The sequence below is a fragment of the Mirounga leonina genome, unplaced genomic scaffold, assembly GCF_011800145.1.
Source record: "Mirounga leonina isolate KUSES-001 unplaced genomic scaffold, KU_Mleo_1.0 Mir_176, whole genome shotgun sequence".
Classification (NCBI taxonomy): domain Eukaryota; kingdom Metazoa; phylum Chordata; class Mammalia; order Carnivora; family Phocidae; genus Mirounga; species Mirounga leonina.
This window is the reverse complement of record NW_023270454.1, coordinates 39,898,347-39,922,644: the sequence shown is the minus strand read 5'-3', so window position 1 is coordinate 39,922,644 and position 24,298 is coordinate 39,898,347. Positions and strand designations below refer to the sequence as shown.

The 24,298-nt window shown below is 37.7% G+C and overlaps 1 protein-coding gene across 4 annotated transcripts in view; it reads right to left on the bottom strand.

The window, feature by feature from the left end:
• Positions 1–1,745: 1,745 nt before the first annotated feature.
• The window catches only part of OTUD4 (OTU deubiquitinase 4), a 43,751-nt gene continuing 21,198 nt past the window's right edge, over positions 1,746–24,298 (bottom strand). For 2 of the 4 annotated variants that reach the window (XM_035022984.1, XM_035022988.1), the window contains exons 8-21: positions 23,660–23,717; positions 23,288–23,405; positions 23,130–23,194; positions 20,402–20,499; positions 19,012–19,115; positions 18,704–18,890; positions 14,216–14,378; positions 12,307–12,430; positions 11,949–12,004; positions 11,384–11,461; positions 10,208–10,352; positions 9,206–9,466; positions 8,196–8,236; positions 1,746–6,786 (exon numbers count right to left, since the gene is read on the bottom strand). In XM_035022984.1, the coding sequence (XP_034878875.1) occupies positions 5,578–6,786; positions 8,196–8,236; positions 9,206–9,466; positions 10,208–10,352; positions 11,384–11,461; positions 11,949–12,004; positions 12,307–12,430; positions 14,216–14,378; positions 18,704–18,890; positions 19,012–19,115; positions 20,402–20,499; positions 23,130–23,194; positions 23,288–23,405; positions 23,660–23,717 (2,707 nt within the window). In that variant the 3' untranslated portion in view covers positions 1,746–5,577. The remainder of the gene's footprint in view (positions 6,787–8,195; positions 8,237–9,205; positions 9,467–10,207; positions 10,353–11,383; positions 11,462–11,948; positions 12,005–12,306; positions 12,431–14,215; positions 14,379–18,703; positions 18,891–19,011; positions 19,116–20,401; positions 20,500–23,129; positions 23,195–23,287; positions 23,406–23,659; positions 23,718–24,298) is intronic. The other 2 variants (XM_035022986.1, XM_035022985.1) reach the window with 2 other exon arrangements.

Here is a 24,298-nt window from a genome sequence, read left to right as displayed (position 1 = left end):
CTGACAGTTAAGTAAAATATTAAAAGGGCTAGGAGGCCATGAGAATCACACTATTCATCCGTATTTACATCTTTGATCTAGATTTTTTTTTCTAAATGTGAAAAATATAATCACAGGAATGGTATGTATAAAAGGACGGACTTTGAAGCTCCAATTTCTAATGAACTCAGATCAATCTAAAAAATTCTAAGATAATGTTTATAACAACCAATGTCTGTAGCTTCACTATTCTGATGAGTGCATGATTCACACTTCTAGAAGAGCTTTTTATAAATTGAGGGTTTATGCAAAAAAGCTATTTAACTTCCTTCTGTTATAGTCTACATTCTTATACTATTCCCTAGACAAACAACAAATACTCCAAGTGGAAAGCAAGCCTTCTAACTACAGAAAACTTTAAGAGAAACTGTATAGAACACTTCCAATCACTTGGTTTCACCTTTTTTATCCCATCCACTTCAAGTAACCAATTCTGAAAGGGCTCCACCCAACACCAAGACACCCTTCTTGCTTTCCTCATACTCCAGCTTCTCTACCTACTACGTGGGGAAAGACCGTGGCACTCACACAGCTAACAGCGAAATGCTTCCCCTGTCTCGCCCTCTCCCTCCATTCCAAGGTTCTATGATACTTCATTCACCTGCCTGGGCAATCCCCAACAACTGGCTTCCATGTCTAACCAACTTACATTCCCGGCTTGCTACCCCTGTTCCCAGCTCACCTCTCCACCAAACACTTGTACTGAAAAGGAAGCCTTTCTTTCAGGCTCTCCTTCCTGGGAAAGTCATTCTTAAGACAAGGTCCATATACTAAGTAGATTAAACAAGCATTAAGAAACTTGGGTTTTCAAAGTGTTTAAGTCTATCTGCTCCCTCAGTTTCCAAATAAAACTTTTGTTTTGAATGATCTTTCTTCATTAGACAAGTAACAGAGGTATACCTCAGCGATAGTGTGGGGCTAAGGGGATCAAAGAATTTTTTTTGGTTTCCCAGTGCATATAAATGTTTACACTGTAGTCTATTAAGTGTGCAATAATAGCATTATGTCTAAAACAATGTACATAACCTTAACTTAAAAATATTTTATTGCTAAAAGATGCTAACCATCATCTGAGCTTTCAGCAAGTCATAGTAATCACTGATCACAGTTCACCACGACAAATATAATGAAAAAGCTTGAAATATTGCAAGAATCCCAAAATGTGACAGAGTGAGCAAATGTTGAAAAAAATGGGACCAACAGACTTGCTCAATGCAGGGTTGTCACAAACCTTCTATTTGTAAAAACAGTATCGCGAAGCACAATAAAGCAAAACACAGTAAAACAATACATGCCTATACTGAACGCTAACTTTAAAGTCATTTAATCTGTAAGTTATTCTTAGTCTACACAACCCATTTCATTTTAATGAATGCTGGAAAAAATGGTAGAGAGCACTAGTTCTAAAACCACTCAGAGCTAGGTCCAACTCCAAACTCTACCACGTATTAGCTGCATGACCTTAGTCAAATTAAATTACTTGGCCTATCTCAGTTTTATATATAATTAAGTAGGGAAAATAACAGTACCTTCCCCATAGATTATAAATCCCACGTGGTTTTTAGTTGCACATACTAGAATTATCTTCTGACTGGAGAGAAACCATAGAAATCATCTCTTATTTTTAGATGCTTACTAAAAGTCCTCTTAAGATTCATATGCTGTATTACTTGGTTAACCCTGGAACCAAAGAATCAGAAGCAGAATCAACAGACAAAATTTAATATATGCACACAGTTTTATATATAATGCAGCATCACACCATGTAGGGCATTTACTCTTGTTTTATACATTCAGATATGTTTGAAACACTTCTTAAGGCTACAAAACAGAACATAGAAAAATAAACAGGAATATATTCAACACTTACAAAAAGTGATATGATAAAGAATATAAAGTACTATTTTCCTTTCAACACTTCAAAAGATATGTATATATACTTTTTTTACAAGTAACATCACAAATGATCACATCTTCACATGCTTTTAAGTATTATTTGTACTCAGTGTAAGGCTATTATCATTTTTCATACATAAATTTTCTTCTAGCTCTGTAACAATGCAATTTTTAATCCATTCAAGTAAATTCAACCCCAAAGTTGCTGTTTCCCAGCATTAAGACATGCACCCACCCCTCTTCTAAGATTTTCTAAAACTTACATTTCAGGGGGGAAAAAAATTCCCAATTAGTGGGAAATCCCAATTAGTGGGAAAGTAAATGGCTGATACTAGTAGCAAAACCTTAGTTCTTTGAAACTGACATACTGGAACTGAGCCATTACTAAGATTTTAAACAAAAACACAATAGCATTTAGACATTAAATAGGAAGCAAAATACAGTAAACAGAAATCGTGTAGCCAAATATGCATTCTCTTTAGCTACACTAAAATGGACCTTGCTTAGTACCCATAAGTGAAAGACTAAGGTTACCTCATCTAAAACCAAAGGTAAAATAAATGAGGCATAAATAAATATTGCTAGTTTCTAGGATGGCTGAATGTTTTCTAAACCAGAAATGGTTAGAAAGGAACTTTATTGCACCAAGTCAATCATAAGCAAGTTTGCAGTTCACAGGCATCTTAATTCAACCTTGAGTCACAAAGGAAACACACTGCAAGAATATACATAGTTTGCATCAAATAAGCGGTTATCAACATTGTCGTTGGGGAAGACCTACTCCTGCCAAGTCAAGACAGGGTCTGGGCTTAGGTCAGCCATGAAAACGAACATACGGGGTACCAGGAAACAAGACAAGGACTGCACAGATGCTAGCATCCTACTGCCAGTGAGTACACGGAACAAGGGCTGAAGGTGTAACTGAGAGGAAACTTGACTTGAAGAGAAATACACACAATACTAAAAGGAAAGGGACAGGGACCAAGTTCAGCAAAAGCAACTAACAAAAATCAACAGGTGAGCTTTGGTCATTCTAAACATCTGTTCTTCAAAATGTGTATAATCAATACAGTGAAGTTCCATAATTTCTAACTCAAAACACAAATGATTCTCACTCGTAAGCTTCTGTTTTTCTCTTATATAGAAACATTGTATCTCATGTCAGCATACCTTATGACTCAGTTAAAATGAAGGAGGACAAAAGCTTGCTTGGCCCTAGTTTGACCTCAGCATAAGGCAAAATCCCCTGCACTAGTAATACATTTAAAACAAAACTAAAGGAAAAAAATAAAACTGACCTTCATGCAAAGACTAATTTTAAAACTAAGTATCAAAAGTCAGAGTTCTTTTATTCCAGAGGTCACTGCGTAAAGTACAATCTGCTAAAGTTCTCTTTCAGCACTGTTTCCATCATGTCCTGGAGGTAAGATATGGGAAACAGGAAGCAAATCAGTATTTCCTGCAGGAATTAGAGAGTATTCTGTTACTCAACTGAGGTAAGACAGAGTGACAGTGAAGAAATGAACGGTATTCTTTCCTATCCACGTTTTAGACATTTCAAACGAAGATCCAATCTCAGTCAATAAAACGAAAGACAGTGGAAATAACAATTTCTTTTGGACTCCTGAGATCAAACTTCTACTGCACTTTTAAATCTGGTCATTATATCTAAATGTGTTTTCATAAAAATTATCAGGTAAGCTAATGTGACATAAAAAAGCATTAGCTGAAAGTGGAGAGACCCTATAATCTTCTCATTCCATTAACACCTGTTGATGTTAACCAAGAAAAAAATGGCTTCAGCAGTGCCTTCCCCAATTGTTCTAGCTTAGAAGGTGACAGAAACTTCTTTCACCAAGTTCTCTCATGAAATTTTTTTCTTTTCTACACCACCATCCATCTTTTACAAACTTTTACCTAGCACCATCATAATAAAATGTTATCTTTCAAAGTGCTCTCTAAAATCCTATGTTACAAAACATCTAAATGCTAATCACTACTCAAATCAGCAGTTACACAGACATTAGGTAATTAAAACAACACAGAGGTAAATAACCATTATTACAGTACAGTGGAGATTCAACTGAGCCTAGCTGGCATCCAAACATTCCTGTGGGTAATCAGAGAACCCAGAAAACTCATCTGCTTCAGTTTGTCAAATTCAAGTGAATTGTATTTGCCTCTAAAAGTAATCTGCCTTTAAAAAACAAAAATCTATTTTTGGCTAGGTATATTACAAATGGCATGCAAAGAGAAATTACTACATTATTTGCATAGCACTCAAATTTCCTGATCAAAAGAGAACATTAAAAAAAGGGTAGATTTTCACATTGGTATGTACAAATAAGAACCACAACCTACAGTTATTTATAGAGTAACACAGATGCATGAATACTGTGTTGATTCAGAGTTAAATCTCCAACTGAGAATAGAGTGCAACATGCAAAGGGAATTTCTGTGAATACTGCCAAGACTGAAAAGAAGCAGGATCAGAAGAGCTAGGTTACCGAAAAGGTAAACAAGCCATAAAATGCAAAGCAACCTGTTTCTAGCAGCAAACTCTAGAAAAGAACTAAGAATCACAATCATCCTTTTTTTGTACAACAGTTCCAGGCGAGTGACAAGTTGAACATGCAAATGTAAAGTGATACACATAACCAATGGTGCAAAGAGAAAAAGAAAACACAGTAACTCCATAGAAACCTGTCAAGCTAAAAATTTTCAACATTTCTTCTCACAAAATATTTAAATCTGTCAGTGCATTAGTGTTAAAGTGGCATTAAAAAACTTCTGCAGGTTTAACAGATGCAGATTATTTTCAAAATGCATAGCATCTACATTTCTTTCAAGTAGGCACCATGATATTTACACCAGTGCTAGGAATTCTTGGTGGAAACAGCCATTTCATTAGATTTCCTATTATTTCTTAAACATCTGTCTTGTATGCGATCTCAAGTTCAACAAATACTCACCAAAATTCAAAAATATACCCTATGAATATTAAAAGAACTATATACAACATTTCTAAGACACAGGTTAATAGGCTGCCTTATGTGTAATATTAAAGAGAAGACATTATTCAAGTTTGACAGATATTGAGATGAAAGGCCTTTGGGTTGGAAGCATTTCAAAAGACAACAGTGTTTTAGGCTAAGAATTATTTGAGCCCAGTTTATGACTAAGGCATTGCATAATAAAATATACGTTTCTATTTGGTGCAATGTAATGTTTTGGAATCTACAGTGTGTCAAATGGTATTTTTCTTGTCACTTTAGTAAACACTATAAAGCACACATTTCCAACATCTGAATTTAAACTTATATAAGGAAAAAACCAAACACTAAATCTAAGTTTTATATTATAAGCTGTTTATAAAAAATACTTTAACAAACTTATTTTCTACTTTTTATGGGGGCAGTTACCTGGTAAACAGATTCTGAACAAAGAAAAATGGCAATGCCAGGAATTGACTTGCCCCTTGAACACACATCCAAAATTTTGTCCAAGATGGGAGTGAGGGTCAAGGGGGAGGGGAGGAGATAGTTCCAATTTGGGTTTTTATTTTAATGTATTTTCTTAAAGCCTTCAGAAACATTCCACCTAAGAAGAGGTTTCTGCCCTAAAATACCACAGCATCAACTGTCAAGCGTTTTGCCCCCGATGGCCATCTCCCATCCCCGATCTCCTCCTATCTCCGCGATAAGGCCGTCCTCGGACATTTCGATGGTACTGATAACCTTCATCTCGGCTTCTGCTCGGCTGCCCTTTCCAGGACTCCTCACCTCTCGCATGCTGATATCCTCCTCTACCAGAAGAGCCCCAATCACTTTTGTACTTCCTGCCTCCGTAAGTCTGATTATAAAACTGCTTGGATCGCCCGCTTCTCAGAATATTAGACACTTCGTTTTCATCTTCCGAACTCTCTTCTTTTGGTCTTTGCACTCTGCTATCCACAGAGTTGGCCCCACTGACCACATCAGCAGCAGTCTTAGGATCTTTCACTTTTTCTGGTTTTTCTTTCAGACTTGGAATGGTCCTTTTAGGCTCAAGTTCAACAGGCACAGTTTCTCTCTCTCTGTTTAGAATCTGAGTGGGAAGATGGGCCTTTTCCTCTGCTACAGGAGGGATGGAAGCCAATGCCAGATCTGCCTTGGGTGTCTGGGATGACTGCTCCGCCCGGCCTTCATGCTTACTAGCACTTGCTTCAGGGACAGAATGTGCGCCTTCACCTCTGGCCTCCTGAAACTCATCTACTGTGGAAACTGAACCGCATTCTTTAGACAGATCCAGATTTTCCAGGGGCAGATCCAATTCTTTCTCATCAGAGGGCAGAACAATATTCTGTCGCATGACTGGATTTTCTATAAATCCCTGGAAAGGATACCCATACCAAACATGAGGAAAGAAAGGAGGTGCAATGGGAACTGGGCCTAAGAATGGATTCGGTCCAAAGGACGGTTGCGGGAACATATTCTTGCCACTCAGTGACTCCTCATATTCAGCATGAAGAAGCTGCCCAGAGCTTTCAGATTCAAGATCAGCCTGGTAAGACAACGGTCCATGACTTTCAGACACCTGAGATGGAGGGATAACCAGAGGTGAAGAAAATGTTGGCGGTCCAATCTCTGCCTGGGGCATCTGGCCATTAACACTGGCCTCCGCCTGCATAGGAAAGTGTGCATCGGTACAGGTACAGTCACTTTCGTTCTGAGCGGAAGGAGCCTCCTGGAACCAAGGATTTGGAGGATACACGGGGACAGAGACCTTTGGGTACATCCTGCAGGCTGCCAGGTAGGCCTGGTGCAGAGGGTACAGGTAAGAATGCGGGGCCCACATAGGACAACTATATGCCTAAAAGAGAAAAAAAACCCGTTGCATTAACAAAAGGGGCCGGGGGAGTGTAGAGCGAGTGCTTCAAGTTTCTCATGCCTGCCAAGACCGTATCATCACTGTGATATGTAACATGAAAAGGAATTACAAAAATAAGTCACTGTTCTAAGATTCCATTTTTATTCCTATCCTGAAAACAACCCAAAGTCCTGGTACTGAGGTGATGAGGAGACAATACGATGAACTCACCCACAGATTATCAGGATCACTAATTCCATCCTTTGGATGTAACTCCATGGAAACAATTTTGGGTGATACAGATCCCAGAAACCACCACCATCAAGCACTTGAGCCTCCAGCTTTGAGTATCTCAATCACTGGCTCTCTAGCTTGACCTGCATTCGTGTTCTGGCTCTACCACTAACTCATTGTGTGACCCCACGTCAACTAGTTAATTGGTCTGGACCTTTCTGTTCTACCAGAAAAACACTGGTATAGAGGTAGAAGATCCCCAAGGTTAGGGCTCTACAGGTTCAGGAGCCTTGAGAACATTCCAACTGCACAGATTAATGTTAGACCTCCAGTCAGAGAAGGGAAATAACTCAAAATAAACCAAATCTTTCCCCCTGCAAAGGGTCAGCTGAACTCCAAACATACAGAAAAATTTACCAGTTAATTGGCAAATTAACCAATTAGCTGAAGCCAACATTAACTAGTTAAATATAAAACTAGACAATGAATACCGCAGACGATAAAATTAACTAAGTCTCCTTTTATGAAATGACCAGTAGGCTACAGGAAGGCACCTTACTTCATATTTTAATGGTCTAAAACCCACAGAAATTAATCCAAAACAGGAGATAATACAGCACTGACAAGGACATGGAGTTCTCCAGCCTCTCTACGACAAGCTATTTCTAGGCTGACCACTTCCCAAAGGATACCTCTGCTCTGCTAGTGAACACACCACCTCCACAGGAGAACTTTCACAAGTTCTTTCCTTTGATCCTTTTAAATGAGGCAGATGGAAGAATATTATCCACATAACACACATGAAAAAAGCTAGACTAAGATACATTAAATGACTTGCCCAGGGATATACAGCTAAAAAGTGATGGAACAGAATTTCAAACCCAGATCTTTCATTAAATTCCTCAATGAGGGCATTTTCACTAGGCTGCCCAGGGGACGAGGACTATTTCCTGAATATACTCACAGGGTTAAACCATCGCCAGTTAAAAGGAAAAGCAAGCAAATACTGCAGCCTCAACCACCACTAAAAACAAACTACAGTACTGAAAATCCTAGTTTTTAAAATGTGATTTAGTAAACCTTAGGTCATTCACTGACAAGAGTTAAGATTATTTAAATACAATTTAAAACAGTATTAACTTAAAAATCACTTATTTAAAATGATAAAATATAAATACCTTTACACCAAGATTAAAGAAGAATCGAAGAATGTTCTTATCTAAAAATAACATAATAATCACTCATTAAAATTATACATTAAAAAGATTCCCCCGCCCCACTATCCTCCAACAATATATAGCTCTAAAGACAATTTTGCCTACTGAAATTGTTTTCTCTAGCCTGTGATATAAAACATAGATAAAAACCATAATATAACCAAAACCAAGCTCTGTTACTACAGGGTAATTCCAGGTTGAATATGCTTTGTCTTTGCTAACACCTAAGTCCGAAAATGGCTTAAACTGAGATTTTTATCTGATTAAAATTGATTTTGTATGAAGGAAAGTCAGGTGTTCATTTTCTTCCTTTTTTAACTCTGTGGGGTTTTAAAAATTATGAAATAAAAATGTTGGGGGATATGGGTAAAATCAACATAAACCTAACTCATCAATAACAGAAGATTAGTAGGTATTATTTTTTACATTAACCAGTTATCCATAGACTCAAACATCAAACCACTAACAAAATTAGCCACAAAAATCCATGACTGTTCAATTTTTCTACAGATAGGAAATTTTGCAAACTAAAATTCCTTTAAAAAAAAAAAAGGCAAATTTAAAAGAAATTCTTAAAAAATAATATATTCTTATATTTTCTTATCATTTTTTCATACATGAAATAACAGGAGTAGTTTCAAAACCCAGTCCAGTGATGAGAAAACTCAGTAATGTTCAGGTTACGTAGTTAGTGACCTTATTAAGATTTAGTTCAAAATGGTTTTAGGCTGTTTTTGAAAAAAATGACACAAGGGAGGGACAGTTACTACACATACAAAAACCATATTCCAATCAAACCCAAGCTGAAACAAGAAAGTAAATTACTGAGAGCCAAATCTCCTCTCTCTTTCTCAAAGTCAGTCCTTAGGCTTACTCAGTAATATAACCTCTGACTTGTATTCACATTTCCCACCGAACCCCTATCAGTACTCGATAAATAAAATTGAGTACAACTCAGAGAAGGATCTCACCTTTAGGCAGGTCCTCCCCAGTGTGACACAGTGAATAAGGTGGTGCAATGGCTCGATCTCCTTTTTCATTATAAGGAAACCCAGGGTAGAGTGGGTCTTGGTAAAGGCTCAATGTCTGAGGCAAAGGCATCAAGGGCTGGTTAACTGCCTGTATTGACACAGGAACTGGAGAGGGTGTTAAATGAGCTTGGGACACAGCAGAATCAGGTCCAGTGGTCAGAGTCTGTGTCACTGACAAAACAGGAATTTGAGCAGGGACACCTACAAAATAGAAGGAAAGGAATCACAAACTATAAAAAGGTGAAAATGTTTCTCCCTACAAATGTAAGGTTACACTAAGCTGAAAAATAAAAAAAAAAATGCCATACAACTGACACAGCTGATAAAATGGTATATAAGGAATCTTAAGTAGTACCTTTTCTATCCACCAAGAACCCTCCCAGACACATAGGAGGAAATGGGCCCAGGAAACAAGCTTTGAGTCAGTGTCTTCTAGTAGTAGCTCTTACAGACATGAGCAAGACACAGAACCAGGCAAAAGGTTCAATGGCTGGGCAGGGGGGTATACAGAGCTGGTCGACGGGAAATGCACACTGTGGTGTCAGTGCTGAGCGCAGTGGAGAAAACACCTTGCTCCTGAGCTCCTGAGGGCCTATCTCAAATGAGTATCAAATTAAAATGGCCCTCCCACACTGGAAGCAGAGCAAAGCAGAGGACCACAAGAAGCTCTGTGAGGCTCTACACAGCTAACCGTGCTCTGGGTTCAAGCTATTAAGAATTTGAAACCGCTGGGGCGCCTGGCTGGCTCAGCCTCAGTCGGTAGTAGCACATGCGATTCTTGATCTTGGGGGACTGGGAGTTCAAGCCCTGTGCTGGGTGTAAAGGTTACTTAAAAAAGTAAAACAAAACATTAAATAATACTAATAATAAATTGACCCTGAAGTCGCTGACTGGGAGGGCTTTTGTTGGTCGGTTCGAGGAACTTTTTAATTCTTAGCTAACCTGTTGGTCCAAAAGTGGTAGGCTCACTTGGCCAGGCCGGCACAGTGGTTGGTAAAGAAGGCACCGCAGGGGCAGCACTTAGATGAACCTCTGGAGAAACTAGAAGGGGAGCTGGGTGTGACAAAGACACGTGTTCTGCTGGCTTCTTCGAGAGAGGGGGGTGGAAAAAAACAAGAGTTCATTTTGCTTAACACTAATTTTAACACCAAATGTACGCTCAGCTGCCTTTTACTTAACTGTAGTTTCTATATAAATGGTCTTTCTGATCTTAGAAATGAAAGAAAAACACAGTAGCTAAAAATTCCACACAAACAAATTTGATTCTAACCAGGGACTGCCTACCAAAGTCACAGAAGACACTGGAAGAGATATAAACAAACTCTAAAGCAACCTGAATATTACGCTTTTAAGGAAAGAACGCAAAAATCACTGAAATCATTTTGAAATTCCTGAGTTATTCTGAACTGCTCCTCACACAAAGACATACCCTAAACTGTATGCTCTCCAAGTGACATGAAGGATGTTAACTGAAAGGCAAGGAAAGACTAAGAACTTTACTCCTGTATTAGACTGAGAATCACCAAAACGTCTGACAGAACTCAAGTTCCTTCTTCATTACATTTGTAAATTGGTGGTACTGCTTTCTAAATGTATTTTTCTAACCTCTTCCATCATTACATTCCCTCCCTTCTACGAAATAATTGTTAAAGATTCAGACAACTCCTTAAAAGTAGAAATTTGTAATTTCCCTTCAAAAATCTAATTTTCAAGCCAACCCAACCCACCACAAAGATAACACAAGATACCAAATATAAACTTATTTGAGATCAATTCAGAAGTATGGCTTCTATGTCCAAAAAATGGCGTTACAAAAATTAACATTTCACGGAGGCACCTGGCTGGCTCAGTCACTAGAGCCTGCAGCTCTTGATCTCAGGGTTCTGAGTTTGAGCCCCATGGTGGGTTTAGGATTACTTACAAACAACAACAAAAATCCACAAAAACTGAAAACATTCTAGACTAAATAAGCAACAAAAAAAATTAGAGATTAATCACAATTGCACCCAAATTAAGATGCTAGAGGAAGTCTTCCCATTTTGTTTTTAGATGACCATTTAAAGACATAAGAAACCCAGAGAATGAAGCATTCAATGTCAAAAACAACAATGTACTTACTTGCTCTGCAGGTGGGCACTCTAATTTCTTTGACTTTGATGGTGACGAAACTCTTGCACATTTATCATCACTAATATTCTTTGGAAACAAGAAACACGAAATTTTGTATTTCAAAGACCCAGATTCTAGAATAATCATGGTTGCCTATACAGCTTACCCTACCTGCACCTGACCGAACCCTCTCATGACTAAGTATTTTTTCAATTATATCTGATCTTCAACAGGTAACTTGGCCTGCACATCCTGATCATATCAAACTACTAGGCAGTTTTTACTGGGGATATGGTTTCAAAAATCTTTAAAAATCGCAGTCTACTATAGAATAATGGAAAATAAAAGCTACTTTCCACTGATTCAGAAAGGTCATCATAAAGAAATGGGTTGTAATTTGTGAGTGAATTCTCCTCAAGTACGAGCATCTTTTCCCCACTTTTTCTCTGCTTTTCTACTTCCATAACAGTTATGAAATGATAAAATCATCTCCAGCTTTTCCTTCTACTTCTTCCTGCTGTTTTATCATGTTTGGGGGGGGGGGTGAGATGTAATTATTATTTAAAACATTTACCTCCAATGTACCTGGCTCAGGTTTTTTATCCAAATGAGTATGTCCATGAACAGAGTCTGTAACAGATCAAGATAAAAAAAAAAAAAGGCCGGTATCAGCCACTAGACAGGTCTGTGGACAGAACAACAAAATACGAAGACAAAGCCAAAAGTACTACTTCAACTGTGTTTAGTCAATGAAAAATGCAGTTTTTGGAATAACATTTAATATGCTTTGGCCTGAGTCAATGTTCCTCTGTAATGGGGAGATATGTGACTGTCACACTACTTAATGATTTAGAAAGGATTCTTTCCCAACCTATGACTTTAAACCAGACACAGAGCTCTAGCATCTGCTTTCAAATGATGAAATAACATACCTTTATCTTTCCGTTCTTCGGTATCCGTTCTCCGCCTGCTTCCTTTTCTGTCACTTACATGTGATGATTTTCTCTGGACACATGGGTTGCTACTCTGAGAAGCTGGCTGACTGACTGACGAGCTCTTAAAATGAAAACCCAACACTTTGTTTTAAAGATTTACCCACAAATGTATGAACAAAAGTCTTATAATTCATCTTACTTTTCATACATCTGATTAAAAGTCTCAAAATTCATAGCCCTATATCTTTATACTTCCAAAACCACAAAAAATAGGACACTGGGTTCCTGTTTAATTAAATAGTCTAGAGCAATAGGCTTACTAATAAGTCAAAAATATTAGGCAATCAGACCTATAGCCTAAATTAGTAGTGCGACTTCTTCATACCCCTTCTTCAGGAAGCCACCCTGAACAAATCTTTACCTTGCAACGTATTACACTTATATTCTTTGCACCAAGAACAGCATCCTTCATACCAACCTTCAAAAGCTCATTGTAGGCCACAGACCTTTCTGAGGGAAAAAATGCCCAAGTGCAAATTAGCAGATACAGTGCACTAGGATTCATCCCACTGAAATGCTGACCATCAGCAAATCCTTAAGGTCTGCATGAGATCCAACCTTCTAACTGGGGAAACAAAGGGACAAAGTCAGGTTTCTAAGCTAAACTATCACTGAAAATCTTTTCCTTCTCTAGCTCTCTGTGAGTAAATGTTGCACACAGCTGAGAACAAGAACTCAGCCCTCTGTGACAAGAGTTTTCTAGAAGACAAACCTGAGTCACTATCAAGTCCAAGACAGGTCGAAAAATGGCGAGTGTGATGACCCATTTTAACAATCAAAAAATTTCAATTTATTCCCACATTACACTAGTTGTATTTTACCATAACAACAACAACAGTAACAACAACAGAACAAAAAGCTAGGATACAAGCGTAAATGATTTGTACTTTTTTATTATCTAAATGTTATGGGACAATAACATCTATCACATAGAGACCAATATACTTAGCATAACACACACATGGATTTGGGCACATCTTCCAATAATTCCTAAGCTCCAACCTCTGTGGCCAGACTGAACTACTATTCCAGATCAGTGGTTTCAACTGAGCATCTCACACCTCTAAAGGATTCCACAGAGGCCAGAGAACTGAGTGTATGGTGCTTTAATGTTCTATACTGGTATACCTGGTGCCATCCTGTAATATTCCATTTTGTTTGTTTAATCCACTGTTAAGAAAAAGTGTCCAACCACCATTCTGAAACACACGGTACTTGGTACACTTACCAGTATTTAAAAGACCATAGGCACAGGGTCCCCAGTGCCCCAAACTGAGTTAGTTACCTCACTTTACATGAGGACTGTCTTCCCTTCTGACTCCCCCCCTAGAATTAAGAGACCCAAGGATAGAGAACATTTCTTTCATCAGAGAAGTATCCATCACAGCCCAGCATCTGACACACATAGTGAGGGCAAAGCCACTGGATTACATGGACTACCACCTCCAACAGCAAACACTCTGAATGACAATTCTTTCTGTATCTATTAATTAGGTCCTGGGGTGTTTAGTAAAGGACACTGAAAAGAGTTTATAGACGTATCTTGTTTACTGAATGTGAACCTCTATTGCATAACTTTAGCTAGCAAAATAAATGTATTTTGTTGTGGTTCAAGAGAAAATACTAGCGAGCTAACCAAGTTACTTGCCTCAACTCTGCCAACAAGTAATATCTTCACACCTCATCTTCCTCATGAAAAATGTGAAATTGAGGGGCAACTACATGATCTTTAAGGTACCTTTCAGTTTAAAAATTACTAGTCTACCATTAGAAACTGTAGTTTAACATAAACACTACATTAAGGAGAGACTTCTAAACAACTTTTAAAATCTCTTTTCATACATACGGAAAGGGCTGGGAAAGCCTGTTCATCTCTGTTCTGAATCTCATAGAGTAAACGAGATTCTTCTATAGCTTGCTTCTCTCTGCGCTCTTCTGGGGAGAGGCCAAAATAGTTAGATTCTCGACTCGTGTGATCAAAATCCTCAGCTCTCTCACGATCGGGTTTTCTGTCAAATAAAACATTCTCGTCATGAAAAAAAAGACAAAGTGTATTGAGTACCTAAAATAACTTTTTTTTGCAATACAAATATTTGACTAATTTAGCTACACTGTGACATTACAGAACTTTTGGCAGCCTGACTAATAAATGTTTAGTAAATGGAAGCTCCTGTAGCCTAGGCCACATGAGAGAGTCAAGAATAACAACAGGAGAAAAAAAGAAAGAAAAAAGAAAAGAAAAATAGAATTCACTTCCAAGTGGTACAGAAATAACAGATTTTTTTTTTCTTTTCATCAGGGCAGAAATTTAAGCACTATATATACTCTTTATGCCATAGTCCAATACGATCATAAAATTCACTTTCAAAAGAAAGGGAAAGTTATTAGTTTGGATCTCAAAAGCTCTCTCATTTTCTGTACCCCATTTCATTTCTATACCTGGAACATTCAAAGCAGACTCCAGGACTATCCTCCTGCTTTTTGATGATACCAATGAGAGAGATAGAAAGCTAGAAAGCATAAAAATTAAAATACACCAGACTAGATAAGAACTGCCCAGATAAGACTGCCATCATCTCAATGTAATTTTGGTCCGAGAAGGATGACAAGAAATTCGTGAATAGTTCAGTAGCCTATACCAAAACCCTAATGTGTTTATATGGCTTGTAACTATTATAGGCAATATGAATACTACTTCCACGATGTCTACCAATTCCACAACAGTGGAAAATGAAAATCCAAAACCTATAGGAAAAATAGATGGTCACAATACCAAGACCTAAAATCTTCCTTTTAAAAGTGAAGACACGGGGGCACCTAAGTGCATTCAACTCTTGATTTCAGCTCAGGTCATGATCTCAGGGTCATTAGATCAAGCCCACGGCTGGCTCAAAGCTTAGTGGGGAATCTGCTTGGATTCTCTCCTCCCTCTGCCCTGACCCCCACCCAAAAGTAAATAAATAAATCTTTTTAAAAATAAATAAATAAATGAGGACACAATGATACCATCTGATTTTTTTTACCTCCAAAATAAAGAATAGCCATTTCATGTCCTCATATAGTCCCACTTAAAATCACACCCTAATTCCAATAGGGCAGATGTCAACCCCAGCTGGGGGGAAAAAAGGCAGAGGAGCAAATGTGGACCCTCACAATCTGAGACCAGTCTTTCTCAGACCCCAGAGAGGATTCAGTAAGTGCCAGGCATCCCTGGAAAGCTAACACTACCTCACCACCATATCCCATCACCCAAACTGTACACCCTCACCCAACACCTGGCAAGAACCAAATCCTTCCTATCTGCAGTTAGCTGGAGCAGACACATGCAGCAATGACATTAGTCCGTTTCAGCATGTGCACGGTGAAAGCATACATGGCAATCCTGCACTGGTTTGTGTTATATTTTATGATCTCCAAAGAGAGAGACCAATACCAGTAAGAAATGAAAAAGTGAGAGGTCATAAGGCCCAACATTACAGTTCTTTTATTCTGTACCCAAAAGACTTCAAAACTGACGTGTTAAATATAAGAAATAAAGTCAAGATAAAGTAATGGGCTTAAATCAACTGGACTATTAGCTATAAATTCCATACTTTAATTAGGTTTTTTTTTAAAACTCTTATTGCGAATAGTCATCAGCAGTCTCTAAATTTGTTTCGATATGCTAGTAAAATTCACTCTCAACCACAGTGGACAAAGCACACTTAACTGCAAATCCAAGTAGGTTTCCATGTAATCAGTTACAATGTCAAAAATTCTTTGAAGCTTCATGTCTATATATTACCCACTGCCTTCTGCTATCAAGTGTTTTTATACAGCAAGTATATAGCTAACACGTAAAAAAGATCCTAAGAAGACAAAGACATTTCACAACTGTCTGATTATTCTACCAATTCCTAGGAGATTGGATACGACACCACAAAAACACTGGCCATAAATTCAGTTTGTGGTAAACAAAAGTATAAAATCAGCCATTTAGTAGTCTATGTGTATTTTCTTTAATATTTAAAACACTAAAGAGTATCTTTGTGTTCAAGGGGAAAAATGTTTCTTTTCTAATCTATTAAAAAAGTGTCTTTATTTAAGGAAAATCTTAATTCTGCCTATGACCTTCATATATTTACTTCCTATTTCTGGGTTTCCAAAGTTAATATTCAAAATAAATTAGTCCTCTTAAGTACTTCGCCTGTTTTGAATAAGATGCCACCAGGATGTTAGGGGAGTCTAATGTCCAAACAACAGACTTTACCCACAACCAGTTGATTAATGGCTCCAATTCTGTTAGGAGCAATAACCCACCACAATCCCTGAACGTCCCTGCACACTGTTACTGGGCGTGCCAAGAAGGCAAGGCCCTGACCACTCTTTACCCAGGACAATTCTCAGAATTGTGTTTCTATCACCAACCTTCAGGAATGAGGTAACATCTTTCTTCTGACTGATTTTTAGTCATTTGTTCTCGTTAGAACTTTTGGAAAGTTGGTTTGTGAATACGTATGTACTTTTTATGCATATGTAAAATATCCTGGCAGGGATACACAAGAATCTATGAACACTGGAAGCCTTTGCAGATGGAAATTAGATTACTAGGAAAATAGGGATAGGAAAAATTATCAGAATAAATAAACTTCTGAATGTTTTGGTCTTTGAACAATATAAAGTAGTTTCCTATCCTCAACAGTTTGTTAAACTAAAAAGAAAAATGTAATGGACTCGAGGTCCTGGTGTTTTTATGATTGACGTGTGCATTCCAAAAAGATATATTCAAGTCCTAACCCCTGGTACCTGTGCATATGACTTTATTTATAAATAGGGTCTTTACAGAAGTAATCAAGTTAAGATGAGGTCATACTAGGGTAGGGTGGGCCCTAAACCCAATATGACTACCCTTATTAGAAGAGAGACAGACACACAGGGAGAACACCATGTGATGATGGAGGCAGAGACCAGGGTGATGGAGGCAGAGACCAGGGTGATGCATCCACAAGCCAGGGAACACCAAGGACTGTAGGCAACACCAGAAGCAGGAGAGGGGTATGAAACAGACTTGCCCCTAGAGTGTTCAGAAAGAGTATGGCCTTACGGACAACTTGATTTCAGACTGCCAGCCTCCAGACCCGTGAGAATAAATTTCTGCTGTTTTGAGCCAGAAGTCTGTGGTACCTTGCTACAATAGCCCCAGAAAACTAACACAGTATTTGGCATATGTCAGCCTAGGAACCGACAACTCTGTCTTGAAGATCTTCATTACAGAAGCTGTCTTTAATGACAAAAAGTTAAGAGGCGCCCAGGTGGCTCAGCTGGTTAGGCATCCAATTCCTGATTTTGGCTCAGGTCATGATCTCAGGGTTGTGAGATTAAGGCCCATGTCGGGCTCCCCACTCAGTGGAAGTTTGCTTGAGATTCTCTCCCTCTCCTTCTCCCCCTGCCCCTTCCCCAACTCGCAAGCTCTCTCTCTAAAATAAATGAAAATCTTTAAAAAAAAAAAAAAGTTAAGTACATTCCCAAGAAAGGGGAATACCCAAAAGCCAGAAATAAAGGAACTGAAGACCAGAGTTTGGCAAGCACATAAGCTGATGCTACAGCTGCTCAGGCAATTGGGGAGAAGAAGCTTGGAATGGGGAAGGCAATGGTCACAGTAACCTAGGAGGGCTCCAGCGCCCAAGAGACATGGCTAAGTTTGCGTGAAAAGGACAGCCTCAACTTAAGACACACCCTCCCTCTCAAAGTTCCTCCAAAGGGCTATAAACTACTCCACAAAAAGGCAGATTAGGGAAAAAATAAAATCCACTACACAGGAAAATTATGATCCTGAAGTTCACCGGTCTCTGGACATTCAGTCAGATTGCTAATATGATTACATTAACTTATAAAATTTGTAGCCCCATTCAATACGAGGCACATGACCACAAACAAACCAAACTTATCAGAACAAAGGAAACGGACCATTTTGGTTAAGTTCCTATATAAAGGGAACATCTCCCACCAAGGAACAGAAATGCAATTTGGAGTTTAGTATTTAACAAATCACAAGCTACCAGAAAACTATTAAGTGCAAGAGTAAGACTTGGCTAGGATAAGGTCTCATGGATCATTTGAAAAAAATTATTCAAAACTAAAAATGCCTTACCCTAAAAATTACTTTGATTCATTTAAAGAGAATTATGCATTTAATTATAAAGAACTAAAATCCTCACATGGTATTTTATCAACAATACTTTTAATATTATACTATAGACAAGTAAACAAAAAATTAACGATTTAAATGCATGTAATGTGGCAGATAAAAGAAATGCTACTCAATTTGTATTTCCCGTGCATTCAGGAAGGTTACCTTATGATCTGTGAGGGTGTCCTACTAAGATTTTTGTGCTCACTGGAGGGTTTCTGAGACTGTGACCCTGCAGAATGACTACAGAATGCATGCTGTCTTACTCCCGAAGGATGCTGGAGTCGAGGAGGTAGTGCTGATGGAGCTTTTACTGGCTTGCTTGGATTCTTTGGCCCTCTGTAATCCATGTCTGTGACAAGAAGCCAAAAATACCGCATGATTTTCTTATTAACAAAAAAACAAAACAAAACAAAAAACCCAAGTACCATCACCCCTCCCCCGAAGAAAGATTAATTTGATATAATCCTAACCAGAGTGGAAATTTTGTCCAGAAGTGGAAGGTTTTCTCATCTTCTTCCCTGATACGGTGTTCCAGCTTTCAGAGGGAGGTGGTTTGAGGTTCTTTGGGGAGTGTCTTCAAAAGAAAAACATTTATAACAACAAAGTATTCCTAGTAAGAATATCTACTTAAGTATTCTGCATGAGTGTTTTTAACTTATTAAAAAAATTACAATTTTAGTTCTTATATTTAAAAATTAAAGTACAAAGCATTTATCATTCCAGATGTAATTCTAATCAAGTGAGATGACATAAATCAAAAAGCCTATTTTCTAACCTAAAAAAATGGAAAACTAAAAGGCCTTAAACACAACCTTAGCAAAAGACTAGATAAAAAAGGAATGACTTTAATTCTGTTAGATGTGCTGATGGTACTACAGCTAAGGTGGGGAGGGAGGAGTCCATATTATGTCAGAGAAACATATAAGCATCTAAGTGTCTATAAAAAATGATGTGATGTCTGAGATTTGCTTTAAAATATTCAATTCCGGGGCGCCTGGGTGGCTCAGTTGGTTAAGCAACTGCCTTCGGCTCAGGTCATGATCCTGGAGTCCCGGGATCGAGTCCCGCATCGGGCTCCCTGCTCGGCGGGGAGTCTGCTTCTCCCTCTGACCCTCCTCCCTCTCATGCTCTCTGTCTCTCATTCTCTCTCTCTCAAATAAATAAATAAAATCTTTGAAAAAAAAATAAAAAATAAAAAATAAAAAAATAAAATATTCAATTCCGTTCCCATTTTTAAAAAAGGGGGTTAAGGAGAACAGATTAGAAAAGACTAACAAACACTGTTAGTTGCTAAAACAGGGTGATGCTTATAGTGGGGTTCACTATACCACCTTTACATGTGTGTGTGTGTTTGACATTTTCCCTAGTAAAGTTTAGGTGTGACTTACTACCCTGTTTTCTAACAAAGACAGCAGCAACTGAAACAAAAGGTGCTATAAGGTAAGACTGTGTAACAGCAAGTCAACGGTAGTATTTCACTACTCCATGTGACAAACATTTAGTGAAAACCAACTATATGCAGTGCAGTACTAAGTGAAAATTAGAAATGACTATGGTCCCTGTCTTCCAGTGATCCCCACTTCATAGTTAAAATAGAGTCAATTTCCCAAACTGCCTTTATGAAAAATGGCACATTTTAAACTGGAAACAACAAAAGAAGTTTTTAAAATGCGTTAACACGCAAAACACAAAATCTGAACTCACACTGCTCTTTCAAGAGATCTAAACGAATACATTTTCTACACACTGGCAATACCTTTGGTTAATTTACAAATACACAGAGCCATTTAGAAATCCCTATGATTACAATAGGCTAAATGGAAGAGACAGTAAATGCCTTAGTTGAAGAGTGGTACATACTTCTTTCCAAATTCTTCAACCAAAACTGGTCCATTCTCCGAGTGAACCCCTGGAAAGTCTGCATTAGAAAATTTTCCACTGTGATCCAACCTAACCTGCTGAACAATTCCAGAAAGAAAAATCAGTCACCTGCTTCCTTTGCATTAATAATCACCATTTAAATTTTTATCTTGTTTTCAATTAAAGAGAAAATGACTATATACTGTTAAAAACAAAACCAAGTTCAAAACGGTACACCATAGTATTTTTCTGACCGCCCAGACCTCTGTACCTCTAGCTAAAATAAAGACTTCTTTGTTTACACTTCCAAAGTTTTATAAACTGTTTCTGTAAATAATTCAGGGAGAAGTAGGAACACAATCTATCAAGGCTCCAAACGAGAGGCAGCATGCCCCGGTTCTGAACAAAGGGCGACAGCACTGCACATACCAGGATTCTAGGCCCATCTTTTCTACTTACCAGCAAGATGACCTTTGGCAAATTACTTGTTTCATGCTTCAGTGTCCTCACATGCAAAAAGGAGCTAATAATAGTACCTACATCATAGGACTCATGGAGATGGAATGAGGAACATATGACATACAGAAAGGGCACTGACTAACACACAGCAACCACTCTATAAATGAGAGCAACTAGTATTATAATTACTATTATCTTCTCACTTTCCCAATATTTAAAATGCGTAACTGTGACCTTTTTCTCCCTAAAAATAGATCCATCACGTGTTCTCTAATATACAATTCATATTACCCAATAGTAAATTGTGACAAGAGTAAACCTTTAGGTTTCTTCCTAGAGTCAAACGGTACTCTATGAACAGGGTACCTGCTGATCACTGCACTAGGAGCCCAATGTATGCAGCACTGCTTTAAGTTAACCCCCTACCTCTTATTAGTAGATGCAAGTCCTAAAGCTGAGGTTTCATTCTTCATTAACCAAAAAAGGACAGTGTGCCTTCCTCTCAACAGTCTAGCCATAAAACAGATCTTTCTGAAGTTAATCTATATCAAAAGTTTAAACTACATCTTACATGCTTGAGTAAACAAAGGTCACCTTTGAGTCATAGCAGTTTCCATAATAAAATTTCAATTAAATTTTTTACCGAAGTGAGATAGTCTAGTAGGTATAGAAACAAAATACTCTAAGAAGGAAAAAATTAACACACGTATCTGCTTTGCCATCTACTTTATCAAGAGCCTCTACTTTACCAAAAGCACTGCAACCTAAAAGGAAATATACTTGACTTAAAATAACAACAGTTTTAGTGATGCAGCATAAGATAAGCAATCTTCTCTGTTAAGGGGGAGTGACCGGGAGGGAGGCGCTAAGCCCTAGATTCTCTTCTGTTTTATTCCAAGTTTTCCAAATCACTGTAACAAAAGATTTACAATTCTGTTCTGTAATTATAGCACATTTCTGACAATTCCATAAGGAAGAACATAAATGAATCATATCCTCTTCTTCCTTTCCTTTCAAATACCTCAGAATGAGAACACTTAAAAGTTCTTAAGGTAGTCTATCATTGATGCTGATATAATCCTGGTCAGATACTTTTCACAAACCCCTTTACCACACAGGAAATGAGTGTTACCTCCACAAGTCAAGCAAAAATGTCTGTCAATGCCTACTTTAAAGGAATTTTTAGAAGGCAACACTTTTCAATGAAAACTATTTTTTATGAAAATTATCTCCAAATAAAATTTTTGTGTACGTAGGTTATTTCTGTTTTGGCAATAGTACTATTTTTTCATAGACAAAAAACAGAAAAGGAACCTTAGAAATTTCCCAGCCTTGGCATATTGACACTAGACTGGACAATTCTCTGCTAGGGGGTAAGAGGGGGTGTCGTGTGCACCATACGATATTTAGCAGTATCCCTGGCCTCTACCCAGTGGATGTCAGTAGCACCTCCCTGGTTGTGACTAAAAAGTTGTCTGCAACACTGCCAAATGGGGAGTGAGGATGCAAAATCATTCCAACTTGAGAACTGATCTAACCCAACTTTCCCCCTTAACAATCAGCTACTTAAGTCCAGAGCAATAGTTTACGCAAAATAAATGGCAAAACTCCCTTCACTACTATTCGCTCTTCCTCAATCCAACAGAAAACCATTATGTATCCATGAAAATCTTCCAGGCCTATACTGTCCTATAATGGACAAACTGGTCTGTAATGTCAAGTGTGAATAGATTTCAGGAATCTGCCAACTGTAATGAAAATATCTAAAAGTCTAAGATGTTATTTTACTGCTTTCAAACAAGTAGTATCAAAGACTGACTACTTAAAGATCACATGATGGGACGCCATGGGTTTTATATACATACAATTTTGGTAACTTATTCTAATGGGTCAAAAACCTAAATATTTACAACTATTAAAATGTATATGTGGTGGGCGCCTGGGTGGCTCAGTTGGTTAAGCGACTGCCTTCGGCTCAGGTCACGATCCTGGAGTCCCGGGATCGAGTCCCGCATCAGGCTCCCTGCTCGGCAGGGAGTCTGCTTCTCCCTCTCCCACTCCCCGTTTGTGTTCCCCCTCTCTCGCTGTGTCTTTCTCTGTCAAATAAATAAATAAAATCTTTAAAAAAAAAAAAAAAAAAGATGTGTATGTGGTAAAGTATATTCTGAAATCTCAAATTAACAACACATTCAAACTTGAACTGTCTTCTTAATTTCCATTAGAATAAATTTTCAAGTAAAATCTTTCCTTCCTCTGTATAATCACTTACTTGACATTTATCTCCAACTTCATACTGTAAGCCAGCAGCAATGGAATAATCACGTTTTTGTTGAGCTGTAAACGATATCAGTATAAATATCAAGCTGACTTAATTATTTTCAAACGCCACAAAGCAAATTTATGGAAAATACAGATTGTTTCACTTACCTTGCTTAGACTTCAGCCAAATTTCATATTCCACATTTCTATAGACTGCTGGATTGAGTGACTTAAGAACCTTTCTAGACAAAGGGAGGCTAGAAGAGTTCCCACTGTTTTTCAGGTGCTAAACAAACAAAGTCAGAAGTCCAATCAACACAGAACAGAAACGCTTTTAAAACATTTTTGCTTGAGATACATGTAAGAGTAAAATCAAACGAAGCAGAAAAGTTAAAAAATTAGGAAGTCACCAAAAATTTTCTCAGAGTCATATGATCCTGAATCCACTGAAAATGTACAAGAAAAAATTAAGACTAAATTCATGTGCTTTCTTATGTGGAAGAACTTAATGGTTAAAACCATTAAAAAAAAAAAAAATACCTGATCACTTGACAAAGCTTTAACTCCATTCACATCATTAGCAGTGGTAGCTTTACTCCTACAAAAGAAATATAACCATAATTAAAAGTACAAAAATGTGTTTACGCAATTAACTTAACCTCACATAAAAATCTCCAAAGTCACAGTTACGTTCCAAAAAGTCAAAGCTATATTCCAGTGAGTTCATACAAGCTTTATTATAAGGATGTATTTTTACACACACCCACATACACACACACACAAACACGGCACGCACGTACACAAACACATATGTATGCATATTAAGATATAAATCAAAAACTTTATCAGAAATTCTTTGTGTAAGGCTCATCATCAAAAAACAGAAACACAAAAACAACTGAAATTTGGGTGGATAGAAAAATTGAATTTATTTAACATTTAACGTAAAAATTTTCTTTCAGTATATAGATGAGGCTCCATTAAACAAAATATCCCACAATAATGAGCGCAGCCACAAACTAAGTAAGTAATCAGTATGTTAAATGATGATAAGTGCTATCTCCAGGGTGGGGTGGGCTCCAGGTAGCAGAAATGATAGCGTTGAGACATAGGCTTGAATAATAAAAAGTGAGATGAGGAAAGAACTTGCTAAGATGCCTTTTCCAATAAAGAATTAAA